This window comes from Cebidichthys violaceus, unplaced genomic scaffold, assembly GCF_023349555.1.
Source record: "Cebidichthys violaceus isolate CVI_PGR_0920_01 unplaced genomic scaffold, fCebVio1.0.p SCAF_13, whole genome shotgun sequence".
Lineage (NCBI taxonomy): Eukaryota > Metazoa > Chordata > Actinopteri > Perciformes > Stichaeidae > Cebidichthys > Cebidichthys violaceus.
The window spans coordinates 13250432-13262546 of record NW_027176296.1 but is presented as its reverse complement, the minus strand read 5'-3'; the positions used below and the strand labels follow the sequence as shown (position 1 = coordinate 13262546).

The 12115-nt window shown below is 40.1% G+C and overlaps 1 protein-coding gene across 12 annotated transcripts in view; it reads right to left on the bottom strand.

Annotated features, from left to right (window-relative positions):
- Nucleotides 1-1723: 1723 nt before the first annotated feature.
- The window catches only part of ptprfa (protein tyrosine phosphatase receptor type Fa), a 292124-nt gene continuing 281732 nt past the window's right edge, over nt 1724-12115 (bottom strand). For all 12 annotated transcript variants that reach the window (XM_068707781.1, XM_068707787.1, XM_068707783.1 and 9 more), the window contains 5 exons: nt 10200-10326; nt 9455-9580; nt 8299-8453; nt 6676-6811; nt 1724-4653 (listed from right to left, as the gene is read on the bottom strand). In XM_068707781.1, coding sequence (XP_068563882.1) covers nt 4585-4653; nt 6676-6811; nt 8299-8453; nt 9455-9580; nt 10200-10326 — 613 coding nt within the window. In that variant the 3' untranslated portion in view covers nt 1724-4584. The remainder of the gene's footprint in view (nt 4654-6675; nt 6812-8298; nt 8454-9454; nt 9581-10199; nt 10327-12115) is intronic.

Genomic DNA, 12115 nt, shown 5'->3' with positions numbered 1-12115 from the left:
AAAAACAAGTGCTTTTTTACATATTGGGAGGTGGAAAATAATGTTTTATGTAATTTGCCTACTTCGATTGATATGAATGAATGTTTGATGCTATCACACTACATGTCCTTTACTCTACAGCTAACCTCAGTTATTATAACCAATGATATAATAATAGGTGAGGTTATGTAGTCTTCACAACTTACATGCAGTTGATTTACAATAAGGATGTGTAGAAATTATCATTATTATATAATTATATTTTGCCTGAATCTTGTCCTGTAAAATGCATTTATCAGATGTTTTTGATTCATTTTACATTCACTGTCCTCTTGGCTGGTTTATTTTTTCTTTATAATTTCACTTGAAAGTGCTGCGTTCAGTTGTTAAGTACTCTAATTACTCCTTTTAGAATATCTCTGGAACGCTGTGGTCTAAAAAAGACTCACTTCAAAATGCCTCGGCTCCTGAAGGTCTTTCCAATGAGCACTCCGGCGCATGTCCCTTTAAGAAGCTTTGTTATCCAGCATTGATCAGCAGTGTTTTCCTATGAGTTTATAAAACCAATTAATCCAACAATGAATGTCTTCAGTGATTGATCGAGAGTTGTTGTTGTCGTTAGCCGCTATCTGAAAACTATTGAGCTCAGGACAGATCAACACTCACCAAGTCTGACATAACTGTATCAAAATGTCCTTATTCAAATGATACTGATGAAGCTATATAACATCAACATCAAACTTTTAAATCTGATTCTTACTATACTATTTTCCAAGAACGGACTACGAGAAAAAGATGAACCTACTTTGATTAATCATCCTTGTGTGAGACCTAGAGAATGACAGTCATTGAAATGAAGACGACTCCAGCTTTAAGAGATGTAATAACTTGTATCTCCTACCAACAGCCATGTGTTGTTCTGTGAAAATGAGAAAATGCCATCCTATGAAAACACAGATTACAAAATGATATCTGCCTGCTGTAATATGTACACTGACATGTCACAAATTAGAGGTAAAACCTAATAAATGTCCATACAGGTAAGGAGGGCTCACTGTAATGCATATGTATACAATGACCTTCTGTACAATTTATACGTAGTGATCTAAATGTAAAGTTTTTATATAGCCCCTAAAACCTCACACAACCTAAAGGACGTCATATAATGCATTTCCAATGTCGTCTCCACACTGAAAGTATAGTATTTATGTTATGATTGATATTTTCACCTTGAATGCAACGTTTTTATTGTTTTTCCCTAAATGGATATTTTTATTGCTTTTTACGTTTTGTTATTGTATTTCGTCGTATTATATTTTATCTGTCTCTTTGTGTTTACTATTTATGGAGCCTCCCAGCAAAAGCATTTCACATAATTGTGCTTATATAACCGGAGGCAATAAAACAGCTTGAATCATGGAGAAAAACGCACAGCCCGTATTCCGCAACTGTGTCCTAAAACAAGTCGTCAGCTTACACAATATATAAATAATTGTATTTACGTCAACATTCTAAATGTGTTCCAGTTTATTTTCCGGCTGCAGTGTATGTGAATGACATCAGCTGACAGGAGGTTAACTTAAGCGGTTGTCTACAGCGACGCCAAATATGCTAAAACGGAGCTTTTCAGACAGAGGGTGAATACAGTTCTATTCAGACTGACAGCAAGTCAAAAATAGAGGCTTTTTTTAACACAAAAGCATGTGAACGTGTTCTAGTAGAAACCCCAAATACAAGTATGTACTTAGAAATGAGCGTGATATGGCTCCTTTAATGCTCACAGAGATATAACAGAGCTAGGAGAGGAAAGAAGTCCATCACATTCATATTATTAAAAACCCAGTTATTCAACTTTATTAACATCAAGGTTTTCAAGACAGTTTTGTCTGCTTTTTATTCACAAATAGAAAACAGATCATGTATACAACAGATAGGACCCCTCTGTGAAATGAATCTGTTATATGGTCCACTTCATCCAAAACCACCCCACTTTGTCATCCCATCCAGTGAAAGCCACGGAGGTCCACCACTGAACATCGACGACGCTCTCGGTTACAAGTCTGTCCGTCTGCAACACAGTGATTAAAAACAGTTGCGCTCTAATATATCATGAAGGGGGATCCAGTGTACCAGCGTGCGTGTGCCGTCTTTGTGAAGCAAACAGAAAGGTGCAGGTTATAAGATGAGTGTGGAAGTCTGAAACACGTGGCGATCACCAAAATCACTTCCCATGTGACGTCAGAGACGTGACAGGTGTGTGTGTGTGTGTGTGTGTGTGTGTGTGTGTGTGTGTGTGTGTGTGTGTGTGTGTGTGTGTGTGTGTGTGTGTGTGTGTGTGTGTGTGTGTGTGTGTGTGTGTGTGTGTGTGTGTGTGTGTGTGTGTGTGTGTGTGTGTGTGTGTGTGTGTGTGTGTGTGTGTGGTCCATGCGAGCCGTTTGTGGATCAACATGTCCGGAACATTTTATCAAAGGACTTTGACCACATGCAAACCACATTGAAAAAAATCTGATATCAACCAAACAGGTTGACTTTCAGTTTTTTATTTTTATATCATCTAATAGTGCCCCCACATTCTTAAAGTTCCACCAAGCCCACTGTCGATACTTTCAAATTCAGCTCTGCTAGGTTTCAAAACATCAACAGTCCAGACATTATAGGATTTAGAGCGTTGTTGAAGTTTAAGAGAAAATTCAGATATGAATAAGTCTGGTGATATTCTACAGCATCTGATTTTTCTTGTCAACAAATCCCATGTGCAGAGCCAACGGACAATGAATAGATCTTACCAACAAGTAAAGCCTCCCAGATCTTCGTCCTCCATTAAAAACTCATCAGTGAGCCGCACTGTTACACTGAGTGACGTGTTCCTTCATTACCATGAACACACACACACACACACACACACACACACACACACACACACACACACACACACACACACACACACACACACACACACACACAAGCTTATTTTCATTCAATCCCACATACACCATCCTGCTGCCACACTGACTCACTAGACCAGTCCTTCCCAAAGACTGGGTCAGAACCCACAGATGGGTCTCACGAGATGTTATTAGGTTTGTCTTGTTCTGATAACTGTAGCCTATTTATAAGCTACTCTGACTCTAATATAAAAGAGTACATTCTGTTTGATTAACCCAAGGTAGGAAGTTAAGAGAATGAGACCGCCTGTTAACTTCACCTATATGCATTTACTTTGTCTTATTTATAAAGTATGTTACAACACGTACGTAGAAAACAAAGCTGTGATCTATCAGATGAACGTCTCTCATAAATGGCTGGTTTACCGATTCAAGATAATATAGGTTGTGGAAACGGTGGTAAAAATGATCAGGTCACGATGTTTGTCATTTTGAAAAAGTGGGTCCCCTGAAATTATTTTTGGATACACTGCTTTAGAGCACTTAATGTATTAATCCGCCAACTAATGCACTATTTTCTCCTGTTTGCTTGCCATAAACTACCGTTAACAAATCAATGACTTCATTTTTTTTTTTTTAATTGATATATTTGTGAGCCATTTGTTTTTTTAAAAGTATATTTTCAGTAAGAACCAATGGGCTTGGAGCTGAGAGACACAGACTTGGGAAAGTAACACATTGTTGGTTTTAGCATTTTCGTGCAATTTGTTGACAATAAGAAAATAACGCGGGTTGGGCAACTAGACCAATTTGATTAGATTCCAGCACTGAGTCAGAGTGCCACGATGGATTTATTTTCTTCTGTAATGCACAGAGCATGTGTTCAGTGTACCTGAGTCTATGTTGGGGGTGGACACAACCCTTTCCACCAACTTTAGATCCCTCCACATTTCTGACGGCTTTGAGAAAATCAGTCAACAGTTATTGACTTGAAACATAATTGCAGTTGTTCAGATGTGAATAGTCTTTGCATGTTTACAGCCATATGTTTATTTCATACTGTAGTTAAAAAACTATGTTTACTTGATCTGTTTGTGAGATATCTTCTCCGTCGTTCTGCTGGATATCAAGATAACCCACTTTTACCCCTAAATAAGGTCAGTGATAACATTAGAATATCATATATATGGTACAAAATAAACTTATTAGCAGCTGTGAATATACGCTCTCCAGTATTAATGTTTAAAATACATGTCCTCTGTGCTAATGAAAATAATAAAAATATAAGAAAATTAAAAAAAGACCCATTAAGACATAATTACCAGTGTAAGTGATTACAAAATAAATTCTAAATATTTATAACAACATAGCATTGATGAATATAAATGAAAGTAGCAGAGCATTTGTTTTTGCTATAAGGAGGAGGCAGAAACTGGGGAGTGACAGGAGTATTCAGTCAGGAATCGGAATGAGGCATGACTACAAGTTTTTCGGGGTTGGTTTTTGGGAGGTTTTGGTGTCGGGTCTGTGGCAGAATCATGGCACCGGTGCAGGAGGACGTCGTCTCCTCTCCTCTTTCCTCTTATCTCCCCCTGTTTCCTGCTGTGGTCACCTCCTAGTACTGTAGCCTCCTCATCAGGCCTCGGGGGGCTGATGGAGCCGAGTAGATGTGGCTCAGAGGAGACACAGGACTCGTCTGAGGGCGTCTTTCTGGGCGGGGTTATGTTGCATAGTGATCGAAGCTTCCCAGGTACTCCAGAGCAGCCCGGTAGCACAGTTGGTACTGGTCCTAGTGACAAATAACAAAACAAGGTTTTGGTCATATTTGTCGTTCACTGATTTAAGCGCAGCGGAAACAAATCTGTGAACACAACACTGACATATTATATCACCGTCGGCAAAGTTGTCAGCTAAGTGTTGCAATACAGTCATTTAGCAGAAGCTTTTATCCAAAGCGAATTACAATTCAGTATCGCTGTGGGAGCAATTTTTGGGGTTAAATGTCTTGCTCAAGGGCACATTGACATGAGACTAGCGGAGCCGGGGATCGAACCGATGACCCTCTGATTGAAAGGTGGCCCTGCTCTCCACTTAGCCACGGTCACCCCCTTGCCTACTTGCACATCCAGCAGACAGAGCAACTCCACGTCTGTCCCCTTGATGAATGTAATTCCAATGTTAAATCTTGTATCACCTCCAGGAAAATAGAGATCCGTGTCTTTAGCTCCTAAATGTTCCTGGTGTTCAGCAGCTGGTTTCTAACTGTAGGCAGCTAGTGTACAGTGGATTTATCAGAGCGTCTTTCACTGAAAACAGCTGTCTGCTGGTGGAGAGCAGAGTGACGGAACCAAAACAGTCAAACTCGTCTGCAGAGTGGCTGATAACTCGGCACACAAGTATTGAAGCCATGTAACATGTCGTTATGATAAAACTACTGGTTACAACATCAAGTACCGTCTTGAGTCCAGTTTTGAGGTAGGCCTACTTAACTTGAGTATTTCAATTTGATGCTACTTTAAACATCTTTTGAGCTCCATAGAAGTAGAATAGGAATAGAACGGTTTTCTGTGGTCACTTGACTAGTACAAAAGCAAATGGTGATGTATTATTGTGTGTAACCTTTGTGTTGTGTTTCTTGGCGTACTGGAAACAACCGTCTTGTATGGCGACCTCAGGCAAAAAACATCGTTTTTCATGAACAGGTCAGAGTTTAGTCTATTTTACGGCTTTCCAGTTTCATTCCTCTCTATATTCTGAAGCTCTTTACAGATGGGTTTGTTCATATATCATTCATAGCATGATTTATAAAACATTTTATTACAGTAAACATGGGGAAAATAGATTTTTTTTATGACTGGTGACAGTATTTCCTGATTTATGGAGCAAAACAAAGAGATATCCAAATGTCCCTCGGTAAAAATCGTTGACTCTAACATGTCTACAAAATGAAACAAGAATGTTGAACCTGGCTTTATCTAATGCTCACATTTAAGTTCTGGAAATATTTTAATGAGATAATGCCTAATTTGCATATTTAAACATATAATTTCAGAATACCTTTAATTAATAATATATAAATACATATAAAATGACAATAATTGTCAGTAATCAGCTGGAGAAATGTCATGGCGATATCTACCCTGCAACTGTAATATAACAAAAATATATACATTTTGAAGCATTTGTGAAGTATTTTGATATATGCGGCTGTCTGAGTAGTAATCATATCAATAACTTTAAAACCGTCAGCCCTCTGGTGGAAGCTGTTGGGACCTCAGAGTCAACCTGAACCTCATTCAGTGAGCGGCTCACGATGCCTCAGTGTTCTACTGAACCACTCAGAAGTTCTTTTGTTCCAGCAGCAGTCAGACTTTTTAATGAACACCTTTAGATGTGGTTTCTTTCTGATGTTATTCATGCCTCATATGGCATTTTATGGTGTTATTTATTTGTTGTAATGTGTTTTGTGTCTGATGTGCTCTGTGGAAACCGAGTTGTTTTTTTGGTGGCAAATGAGTTTCCCCACTGGGGATTAATAAAGCTTTCTAATTGTAATTCTAATTCTAAACTGCTTCAAGATCACAAACACGGCTAACAGCACATTCCCATTCTCTTTTTGTCATTGTAGGCTGTGTTGCTGATGTGTCTCCTGCAGTTTGCTGATCTGGATTTTGTTATATCTTTAATCACACATTCAGCTTCACGTGCTTGGATGTTTTTTCCTTTGTGTAATGATTGCCCCGCTATGCTCTACTCTCATCAACATGACATTTTGTCCCGTCTCCTCTCATGTCCTGGTCGTCAACCATACCTCCGTCTGCACCATGGCTGGCCTCTGGGTTCGGAGAGTCTTGACGGTCTGGAAGAGGTCGACCACTCCCTCGTACCTCATCCTCTCCAGGACGATGCTCAGGGTGATGAACACACCGGTCCGCCCGACACCAGCACTGTTGGACGCACACGTTATTAGACTCTCATTACAAATCAGCGACTCACACACACATACACGTCTGCAGGACGAATCAAAACGGGAACCTGGCAGCTCACGCTCTGTAAACATGTCCGGATCAAATGTGAACCTCAGGAAATCTCCAACGGATCTTTGACAGACAGACTCAACTGGTTGTGTGTGTATCTGTCCATTCTGTCAAACGCTCTTCTATCTATTCTAGTTGAAAATATGGGAATTATGAGATGGATGTTGAAACTTATTTCAGCAGTGCCCGGTGAGCCTGGCAAAATCGAAAAGCCTGTACTGTGGATGGTAATGCCATCCAATATCCTACCTGATTCAACTATCTGGTCATTTTTGTGGTGGTGTTATGTTGGATTGTATTGGATAGCATTTTATAATAAGGTGTTTCTTTTCCTTTTAAATGATTTGTATGAAAAACTCAAAAACAACAGACATGAGTATTTCTTTAAATGTCCTCTTTTGAACACTGATACCCAACACACCTCACACACCTGTACAACTAAAACAATACGATGAAGATGGAGATGAATTGGTCAAATAATCAAAGTAGAAAATACCATGACAATTAATCTGAATTAACTGTAGTGATATGTGCATGTTTTCTTTAAACAACTCGTCAAACTTACAGCGTCATAATTCTTAGATTTTCATCTTTCAGACGGTCCATGAACACATCATGTGCGATAAATGCTTCAGTCAGAAAAAGCCATCAAAACTAATTTTATTCAACATGTCTCATTTAAAATCTCACCCCAAAATAAACCGTTTGTTTTAACCAGATCCTGTAAAAAACATTAAATTCTGAGCTCTTCAGCACAACTAGGAATCCATGATTGATTTGCCTGAGACCAACATGTGACGAAGAATCTGTGAAACTTTGACTGAACTGCAGCTGAACACAGCAGAGAGGAGAGGCTGTTAACATGTAAATAGTTACATATACATATATATATATATATATATATATATATATATATATATATATGTATATGTATATATATATATATAGCTAGCACATAGAGCCTCCATTTATTTCTAACCTTGGCAGCACTTGGAAATAGTATATAGATTTTAGTGTTTTCTGAATATTTTGTAAAATAAATTATCAAAGAAATTCAAGATATTTTGGAGTTCTCTCTATTTCTAGCCATGGTGGTGAAACAATGTGATGTGATCGAAGAAAGCTTGTTTTAAAACATCTTATATAAACAATATATAACAAATGATAAAGGTGTGACTGATTCCCACTGTGTCATAATAAATCTAAAGATGCTTTTCCACCAAGAAGGTCCTGGTAGTTTTTAGTCCACGGACTACTTTTCAAGGAAATAAAAGCCCATTGTAATGAAGAAACATTAGATCTCTCTCTCACACTCTCTCACACTCTCTCACTCACACACACACACACACACACACACACACACACACACACACACACACACACAAACGTGTAGTTACCTGCAGTGCACAGAAATTGGTCCATCTTGTCCAAATTGCTCTTTAGTTTTATGGACCTGGCCGATGAAATCGATGAATCCCTCCCCTGTTTTTGGCACTCCTTGCTCCGGCCAGTCAGTGAACTGAAACTGCCTGATGGTCCTCGACTGACCATCCTGACACACAGGCAAACGGAGAGAAGATACTGTTAGTGACTCACTCACACAATCTACAGCCCCCCACCCAACACCACTTTTAGGTCTAGGTTTTCATGGCCCAATTTGTTTAAAATGTTCCTTTTTATTAGGAAAATAGTCACAAAGCAGATATAACGTCCCATCATTTTCTGTCTTTTCAAAGTTGAATGAAAAGCAACAAAGAAAAAGAAACTAAAATACTCACACAGAAGGGGAAAAAGAGAAATGCTGCATGTGTTTTAATATGAACTAATCCAATGTTGCAATTACTACCTTTAAGTAATACCTGGAATAACCAATGGGTGCATCTAAGGTACCTATATTTTGATTGTGGCTGTTATTTATCATTATTCTATAATTTAAGGTCAGTGGCTGATATAATACATGTTTTTATGTTTTTAATTGCCCCACACACATGGTGTAAAGTGCTCTGAGTGTGGTAAAACGACAATAAGCATGCCTGAAGCCTTTCCTAATAAAAGCAGATGGCACTAATTGGTTGCCAGGCAGGGCTGACTGACTGTTGCCCTGCTGCAATGTGATTGGCTGTTTGCCAAGTCCTGTTGTTATCATTTACTCGTAGTTGGCAGAAGATAATTGAGGAGAACAGGTATGTGCCCAGTCACATTATGTGTCTGTGTTAAACTGTGTGGCCAATGTGAAATGATGTCAACTGTATTATGTCATTTTCTGCATTTGTCCAAGGTGGTTCTTTTTCTCCATCTGAAAACACCTCTGAATCCGTGCAGCTTTAAGATATTTGTGTAACTGGGATCTGATCGGACCTATCAGCAAGTATACGGACCTTCAAAATATGGTAATGTCTCTTATCTACCTTCAAGACTTCAGCTTTGACTTCGGGGTCGCAGGTCATATTATTTACTTAATTAATTCTTAGGACACACGTTTTTATAAAAATGGAAATAGGTGCGGTCTACGTGAAACCGTCTTCCTGCCGCTGCTCTGCGAGGAGAACCTACCCTGGCGTCTGTGACTTTGAACTCTCTCAGGATGTACTGGGGCATGTTGTACTCAGCCATGGGGTCCACAACGAAGTACTGGTAGCGTGCGGAGCGCTCGGCGGGCCAGTACTGGTGGCACTTTTCCTGGAGAATGGAGAATTGAGAAGCGTCACAACCTGTTTCATAACTTGAGGGGCGTGTGATCAGGATATATACCAATGTATCATTAGCAGGTCAAAACAGGCGGTCACTGTTCGGGAACATGTGGTTTAGTGAAGCACGGTCAGATTCAATATGCTGCTGGGCCTTTGTTGACCACCCTGTCTCCCTCCGTCTGCCCACCCAGAACCGTTTGCGTCTGAAGATCCCTTTTTTGAAGAAGGGTTTTTTAAGGGAACTTTGTGAGTCTAAGGGTTCCATTAAGAACCCCTTTTCATCGAAAGAACCCTTTTTGTAAGAAAAAGTTCTTCGAGGATTTTTGAAAGTCTTAAAAGCCGACACAACCTCCCACCCAAAAAAAACTGTGATTGAGAACCACGATTGTTGTGAGTTGCCCTGCAACACATCAGCCCGGGTTCTGGGTGCAACCATTACATCAAAGATGGGTTCTCTGTGGAACCTTTCACAGACAGTTCAAGGTACAACCCTTTATGTTGGGTTCCACCAACCAATAAGTCAAAAGTAAAGTATATCTCAAACCAGAATTTGATGTGATACTGTTCCATACTTAATGACATGACATGAAACAAAGTGTGATCATTACCCGTCCCATCTCGCGGAGTTTGGTAAGCATGACTACAATGGTGGAGTTGTGTTCCCACAACATTCTCCAGAAGTCCTCTGTGGTCTCGGCCAACGGGCCCTGGGTGGCCATGTACGCTTTCTGCTGCCTGCAAAGAGGAGCAGAGACACGTCTGAGTTTACTCCGGTTCCATTTCAACCGTCCTCCTCTTCAGCCACAGATCTGGTCCAGGTGCAGAGAAATAATGACGCTGTGGTTAGTTGTGACGTCCAGTCATGTTATTGTCATCTTACAACAGCCCAGGCTTTTACATCCATCCAACACATACCAAGGTTAAGAAAAGCCTGTAGCTTTTCAATGGGGGGAAACCGCCCAAATAGTGCAGAGTAGGCAAGATTATCACAGGCTGACTGATCAAATACTAAGTAGCCTAACTGTGTGGAACACCACCTGATCTTGCGACACAAACCGTTCTCTTTCCTAGGGCGTCAAAACACGATGCTTCGTCACTCCCCAGTGCGTCTGATACCTGACCACAAGGCATCCTTAGCATTCCTGTGAGACACACCTGGCTTTCAAGTGGCTGCAATGTAAACCCATCCATTGTTAGACACTCAGAGAAAACGCTTTCTGTGTAATGACGTATGAATTCCAATAAACCTCAGCAAGTGTCTTTGCTTGAATTCACAACCTAACTAGATGTTCACTGCGGTCGTAGTGGAGAGTCATAGTCAGACACGCTCGACTATCCTGTGTGACGCCATGGTCCTGACCAAGCCTCAGTGTGTGGGATGAGAGCGTACCCATCAATACAATGAATGCAGCAGAATACATCTTAATCTTGTACTCTCAAATACTACCTGGCACATTTGCTTTTGTAATCAGTAATTGATAATTAAATTAAATGCAAAATTAGTCATACACACTATTTACACACAATGTGAGCCTAAATAATAAAGGATGTGTAGACTTTATAGAGTTAAATGCAGTCCATTTACAGGGGCATTATGAAGTTCTCTTGGAAACAAAACAAACACAGGTGTCTCATGCATTTCTTTCCTCAAAACATTAGCAAAGCTAAAAAAGTATTTTTTTTATCCAGCATTGTTTTTCTTTCATGTCTACTTTACCAGCAGTCTTTGTCTTCTCTGGCTCTGCTGGCACATTACCACCACCTATCGATTGGTGGAATAGTGTTGGCAGGGCTGTGCATTTCATCACCTGTTTGTACATTTACCTAAAAGGTACATTGAGAATGTACATTCATACATATTTACGGTTTGTGAGTCTGCAAAACTAAAACTGAGTTATTTCGGACTCACCCTTCACCACATTCCTTTAGCTAATAACTGTTGAATGAACCTCTCAAGTGTTAAATATTTCATTTTACACACAGCCCTTGAAGTGGATTTGATGAGTCAGCTGTTGCTAATGTATGCACTGATATCTAAATGGTTTCGCTTGAACACAGACCCTTTTTAACAGCACTGTTAAAATGACAGATGCCATCCCAGCTGCTCAACCAAGGCTCTGGGCTGTGCAGTAGTTACGGGACCTGCCCACTAGGGGGCAGCGTTGAAGCGCGCAGCAGAGGAGCTTGGGTAACTCTCTCTCTCGAGCATGTTGGTGCAGTACACACACTGAGTAATTCTGTTTACATCAGTGCTCTTTCATTTGTGTGTGTGTGCCAGTGATGGCTTGAGGCAGTGTTGTTTTTGGTAGCGAGTCCGCCCCTGTCCTGCTCTCAGCTTTACCTCTGTGCAACAACTACTGGAACTATTATTTGAGTACTTCATAATACAGCAAACAAATAGAAACTTAGGAGCCACAAGCTTCTGCATGTTGCTGGGATTCTGGCTATGCTGCCACTATACTTGCTGCCGTTCTGGCTCACCACTGCTGAATGATTAGAGGTACTTTGAACGGTAGCAGTAGCA